The 7063-nt window shown below is 44.3% G+C and overlaps 1 protein-coding gene across 1 annotated transcript in view; it reads right to left on the bottom strand.

The window, feature by feature from the left end:
• Positions 1-734: 734 nt before the first annotated feature.
• Positions 735-7063, bottom strand: part of sidt2 (SID1 transmembrane family, member 2) — a 99380-nt gene continuing 93051 nt past the window's right edge. Inside the window, exon 26 of the mRNA XM_080214841.1 lies at positions 735-6745. Within this exon, the coding sequence (XP_080070967.1) occupies positions 6683-6745 (63 nt within the window). The 3' untranslated portion in view covers positions 735-6682. The remainder of the gene's footprint in view (positions 6746-7063) is intronic.

Genomic DNA, 7063 nt, shown 5'->3' with positions numbered 1-7063 from the left:
CCCACCATCCAAAGATGTGCCGGTTAGGTTGATTGGCCGTGCTAAGAAATTGCCCCTTAGTGTCCAGGGATGTGTAGGTTAGAGGGATTAGTGGGTAAAATATGTAGCGATTATGGGGGTAAGGTCTGTGTGGGATTGTGTTCGGTGCAGACTCGATGGGCCGAAGGGCCTCTTTCTGCACTGTCGGGTTCTATGGTTCAATGGTCTATTCACGTCAGCGTGAGAGATGCCGGTGTGACTTATGACTGGTCTCCCAGGGCGTGCACCTGATGAGGTTTCTCTTCAAGATTATAAGAGTGAGGGGGAATCTCATAGAAACAGAAAATTCTAACAGGGTAGATTCAGAAAGAATGTTCCCAATAGTGGGGGAATCCAGAACTAGGGGATCACAGTTTGAGGATAAGGTTTTACTGAGGTGAGTGCATCACTCAGGGCGGGGGAGGTTCATGACCCGGTAGTGTCAGAGTGTAGAAGGTGTTCCGTTCTAAATCGTGTGTACAGGGATGGCCTTTAAAAACGGCACCCCCATCTTTAAGAAACAAAGTTGCTGGCAGAGCCCACCAACAAGTCATGGGACACCCCCCCAACACCTTCATGTTCTTTCGGCCAAGTTCTGGGCAAGATGAGATGGTGGACAAAGCCACTATTGGGGCCGACAGCTTTGGGACCACTTTTCCCATCCACCCCCCTCCGGCTACACCCAGCATAAAAAAGGGAAAATTCCACCCACAGTCTCATAGACACAAAGTAGGTTTTAGACTTTATTATATTTGAACATTTTTCTGTTACAACGAAAACAAAGCTGTACAGTAAGTAGTAAAATTAAATAACCGTAAACAAAACAATTTTTAATAAAGGCCCCGAAACTGTGAACTACTGCCACATAAAACAAAGGCAGGATATTCATTCTTTACGAATTTTGTAAACATAAAGTGAACCCTTCAACCCTTTTGCATTCACAAGACTTGTTAAACAAAAAGTACGTAGAGAACAATTGGCTAAAGACAGCCCTGGTCTTTGGATGATGTGTACACACCAGACTGCTGACACAGTTAACTGAAACCCATGTGGGGATAGCTCACAGAATAATTACAGCATTGGAGGAGGCCATTCAGCCCGCCATGTCTGTACTGACTCTCAGAATGAACAATGCACCTGGCGTCATTCCCCCACCTTCTTCCCGTAACCTTTAACGTTCTTCCTTTTCAGATGTAATGAATATCCAGTTCATGGTTTAATATCTTAACAGGTAATGTTTCATCTTGGGAAGGTGTAGTGTTGGAAAGAGTAAGGTAATCATTCCTCGGATAGGTTGGACATTTTGATTCAGAGCTAGTGAGATGTTGAAAATGAAGAAGTTTTCAGATGTTTGAATGAGAGGTAAGTAAATATTAGCACAGTTCTCCACTCCAATCTGTATCTCCCCTCGTATTGCCACAGTAATGGGGTTATCCACTCTCACCAGGCACGTACACCCTGCCACAAGCAGCAACATTAGCAATAATCCACAGATACAATCTCGAGTTCTCTAAATTACCTTTGTCTGGTTAGCCAACTGACTCCAACAGGAAGATATAAAATATTAAGTACCCAGAAGCAACAATAGACTTACAGATGCAGAGATTGGCGATAATGTCAATGTCACCATGGTATAGAATATACAACACAGGCAACACTCTTGTGGTTACCGCTGACCAGAAATTCGAGTGGACTTGCCACATAAACACAGCGGTGACAAGAGCAGGTCAGAGACTAGGAGTACTGAGGCAAGTAATTCATCTCATGACTCCCTGAAACCTGTCCAGCATCTACAAAGCACTAGTGAGGAGTGTGATGGAATACTCCCCACTCGCCTGGATGGGTGCAGCTCCGACAACACTCAAGAAGCTCGACACCATCCAGGACAACGCAGCCACCTGATTGGCACCACAACCACAAACATCCACTCCCTCCACCATCGACGCTCAGTAGCAGCAGTGCTATCTACGAGATAGAAATTCACCAAAGATCCTTAGACAGCACCTTCCAAACCCACGACCACTTCCATCCAGAAGGACAAAGGGAACAGGTACATGGGAACACCATCATTTGGAAGTTCCCCTTCAAGCCACTCACCATCCTGACTTAGAAATACATCACTGTTTCTTCACAGTCACTGGGTCAAAATCCTGGAATTCCTTCCCCAACGGCATTGTGGTTCAACCCCCAGAACATGGACTGCAGTGATTCAAGAAGGTAGCTCATCACCACCTTCTCAAGGGCAACTAGGGATGGGCAATAAATGCTGGCCAGCCAGTGATGCCCATGTCCCGTGAATGAATAAAAGGCCAATTAACCCACCCATATATCTCATGCCCTGTTTATGCTCTTCATCTAACTCAACATAACCCTCTATTCCCATCTCCCTCATGTGCTTACCTAGATTCCCTTTAAATGCATCTGTAGTGTTCATCTTAACGATGCACTGTGGTAAGAAGCTCCGCATTCTCACCACACTCTAAGTAAAAAAGATCTTTCTGAATTTGCTATTTGTCAAAACCTTTCTTTTTTATAGTGAATATGAGCCTTGTCCTTTCAAGAAAGGCAAAGAGACTCAGTCTTCATCCTTTCCTGGTAGATATAATCTCGCAGTTCTGTTGTCATCCTTGTACATCACTTTTGTATCTTCTCCAATGCCTCTGCATTATTTGTACCAACATGGCTGACTTTACCCAGCATTCCATATGTTTTGGAATTAGATTGGCCGCACTCAAATTCTGTACATGGTGTTCTCCAATGTTGGAATCCAGGAGGTGAGGGACGGTAAGGAAATTATTGAGTAGCCAAAAGTTGGGAATTAACAATAAATATGTTTGTGCTTGAATTTTACTGACTATGGAGGAGTATTTGGCCCTGATAAATCTCATGATAAGGGATAATTTTCACCTGGCAGTAGGATGTTAGGAATAGGAAATCGAACTAAGGGCAGTTTTAGGAGGTGTGCAGTGCTGGGTTTGTCTGTTCCATCCCTTTTCAGTTTCACAACTAAGGGCATTGCCACTGCAAACAAACCAATCCCCCAATGTCATGATGATCAGGCCAAGTCCCTCAGCCGATCGTCAAAACAGGAGTAAAAAAAAGCTACACACTCAACCCTGTTGCAGTTAAATGTTTCAAACGGGTTTTTGGAAAGAGGAGAATTGCAATGAAACATTCTCTGGTTACCAGATAAATTGTTGGGTGTACATTAACATTTCACTGGGATTGGGGCAAACAGGTTTGCCAAATTAAGCCTAAAGGTAGGTGGTGTTGTGTCAGCATGGCCTCTCAGTTCATAACACAACAGAATGGTGGATTTCTCCCTGCTGGTCAAAGGGAATAAAATGCATCATATCGAACTAACATTACAACATTTACTGTGCAAACCTGACTAACTGCATCACATGGATGGAAGTCCCAGAGTCAGGGGTCGAATCCCAGTCCGCATCACTTCCTTCCTTTGAGGTAGACAAAGGCAGGCCCACGGTTCAGGAAATTGGGGAAATGAAGCAGGAAATTGGGATCTGTACTTGCTTCACCGGCACACTCAGTCGTCTAATAGTTCAGGACAGCAACGTGCCGACTGGATGTATAGAAACTAAAAAGGGAGAATAAACCTACATCCGTAGTCACCATAAGACATAGGAGCAGAATTAGGCCACTCGGCCCATCGAGTCTGCTCCTCCATTCAATCATGGCTGATACTTTTCTCATCCCCATCACCAATGTTGCTCAGTAATTGGCAACCGCCAATCATGGAAGCACCCAGCTTGATTTTTCTCAACTGTGTTTCGTAAATCAGTTTTCAACCAGTTTACAAAAATAAACTCTTATCAATTTATCCGGTGCTGCCAAAAAAGAGCTTGCCGCATTGCAGTCATCAGAAATAACATGCCAAACTAGTGGAGCCACGGCAAAGCCCCAATGCTCACACCGGTACCTTAGGAGACACAGCTTTAGTCTAACCCTCCTCCTCACCAGTTGCGACAGGTTGACCCTTGCTCCTACTGGCTCTCTATATGTCGACATTAAGGTCCTCAATAGATGCCTCTGCAAGTACCATGGATAATCATCTATAAAATATTCCAAGGAATTGTTTAGATTTTACTGAACTCAAGGAAAATTAAAACAAAATTATCAAGAATGTTGTGCTATCTGACTCCTTGAGCCAATGTCATTGCTGAGTATTTAGACACTTTACAATCAAGAGCCACAGCAGGACGGAGCAGTTAATACAGCAGCAGCGATAAATTATAGCAGCATTTACTATTCATTTCTCTCTAAAAGTAGAATCTAGCTATCTGATTTATGATTAACTTCATTCTTCCTTTCTAGTAACAATACAGCAACTTTGTAAGAATCATTCACTCACGCACTGAGCCCATGTGGATATTACGAGTGTAATGTACGACAATGGGTAGAACAAGTGGGTCGGTACAGCAAGAGATCCGAAAATAGGTACAGGCAGTTGTGTTGTCTTGGGGGCGTTTTATGTAAACTTGCACCTTCAGGTAATACATTATATACGGCACTCGGTAAATGGAGAGGTTTGTGGGATCTTGTGCTAAACCAAATCACTTGTTCGATTGGAGAATGCAACAATAAAAGATGCGTACATCCAAAATGCTACTGGAGACTTCAATCACACCAGGTTCCTTGAGGGGGCATTGATAGCACATTAGAACTTCTACTGTACAGAGGAGGCCATTTGGCCCATCGAGCCTGCACCGACAACAATCCCATCCTATCCCCGTATTTACCTCCCTGATACTAAGGGACAATTTACCAAGGCCAATCAATCAAACCCATACATCTTTGGACTGTGGGAGGAAACTGGAACACCTGAAGGAAACCCATGCAGACACGGGGAGAACATACAAACTCCACACAGACAGTGACCTGAGGCCAGAATTGAACCCGGGTCCCCGGCACTGTGAGGCAGCAGTGCTAACCACTGTGCCACCATGCCACCTCACTGAAATGGATATTGTCACTAAGCCAAGGAAACCCATCGGTGCGGACATGTTTCGATCTTTCTGGAAGCTGGACTTTTTGGGTTATAAATGTGCCAGTGCCTATGGTAAACAACAACAATACCTGCCATTGTGGACACCAAGCAGGTGTAGACAGCACCTGGTATATATGGATACACAAATGTTATGTGTTGTAGGCCTAAAACGTGAATGCACCTGACATACCCACTGCCTGTTCCTATACTCATCTTGAGGCCCCAGTACGTCTGGAGCAGGTTGTGGGGAGGTCAATCTCTCTCAGAACTATTCTGAGGAGATTGAAGAATGCACAGTGATGGATTATTTATTAATAATGTGCTTGCTACAATGTAGATTGTGCCTCAATATAAGTCACGATGGACCTTACAGTCCAGAATGTTCACACCCTCTGGAGGGAAGGAGGAAATCCCCCCCAGCTAGACTATCATGTAACATTAAGAGGAGTGAGGAAATATTTTAACACGTTACGCCCAGCAATAGCACCAAGTATTCCCGTATCACATACAAATCGATATATTGTGGAGGAACCTTCACCGTACCTGCCAACTGAAGTTGGTGTTCTCATGACGGTGAACCCCAGTTTCCAATTTTACCTTCAAGGCCAGCCAATGCCAGCAAAAGTTTTTTTTTTGTTTGTTTCAGATTATAGTTTCATTATTCCTTTTGGCAAGATTGAGAATCCAGTTTGCATTCGAGTCTGGATTCAGACGTTTCGTGTTCCTTTTGACCCCGTAACAATCAGCAGCAAGGTGAAACTCAATCACCTCTGCCTGAGATTACAAATTTGTGGAGTTGGTTTTGTGGATTGACTTTCCTCAACTCTAATTTTCTAACCCCCTCAGTTGTATCTAAACTAAATCTCTAAAACCCTCCTGCTGACAGATTCCCCCTCCGTTTCAGAGCCTCTGTATAGGTTGGTCAGTAGCAGGGGTTCAATGCTGACTGAATTCACTGAACGGGCCTGCAATGTTGAGCTGATGGATGCACCCAACGCAACAATAGTGCCAATCTGGCATCAAAACCGATGCCTGCCAACACATGAACAGCTGAGGCTTTCCATTACTGACTATGTGGCAAAGCATATTTATAAAAAAAACCCTTTGGCTTTCAAAGCCTTGGATGCGTTCATTTTTCATACCCATACTCTTCTTCCATCAATAGTTTTGGCTGGGACAGGCAAAATGAAGCAAGTGCAGATAAATATTTCTCCAACGAAGAGCATCCGTTTCCACTTGTCGCGAAGATCTGGTTTTTATTCCAAAAGAAATTGTGCATAAAATGAAATTCCTTCAAACACGAGGTCCACTTCTGATGAGTAAGCTGGGAAAGGAGATGATGTTGCGGCCTGCAAGGTAAAGGGGCTGACTGACTGGGGGAGCCAGCAGGCTCATCACCTCAGCAGCACAATGTCTTCAGCTGTAGACCAATGGCACAAAGATCTCCAACAATGACAAAAACACTTTGCTTTAAATGTAAGAGCTGGCATCTCAAGGACTGATGTCGTGCAACTGGCTCTTGAGATTCTGGTTGTCTCCAAAGCTTGCTCGAAGCCACAATGTGAGCCCCATTTCTCGTCTTGTTTGCTCCAGAGGGACAGGCCCCGAGTATGAAGGTAAAGGTCTGCTGTGCAGTCGGTGTCTCTGTGCCAGGGATTAGAAGACATAGATTTTGTCTCTCTGCACGTGATCCAGGTCTTCATCCAGAGTCAGTAAAATCTGGAGGAGGAAGTGAGAGGCAGTTGTTAAGGTTCACAAAACTGATAAAATTAACAGCTTAAAAGTGAGAGGGGAGAGATACAAAAGAGTCCAGAGGGGCAACTTTTTCACACAGAGAGTGGTGAGTGTCTGGAACGAGCTGTCAGAGGCAGTAGTGGAGGCGGGTACAGCTTTGTGTTTTAAAAAACATTTAGACAGTTACACAGGTAAGAGGGGTATAGAGGGATATGGGCCAAATGTGGGCAATTGGGACTAGCTTAGTGGTTAAAGACAAAGGGTGGCGTGGACAAGTTGGGCTGAAGGGCCCATTTCCATACT

This window comes from Carcharhinus amblyrhynchos, chromosome 29, assembly GCF_965287045.1.
Source record: "Carcharhinus amblyrhynchos chromosome 29, sCarAmb.v2.hapA, whole genome shotgun sequence".
NCBI classification, from domain to species: domain Eukaryota; kingdom Metazoa; phylum Chordata; class Chondrichthyes; order Carcharhiniformes; family Carcharhinidae; genus Carcharhinus; species Carcharhinus amblyrhynchos.
The sequence above is the reverse complement of the archived record's forward strand: the minus strand, read 5'-3'. Positions and strand labels throughout refer to the sequence as shown.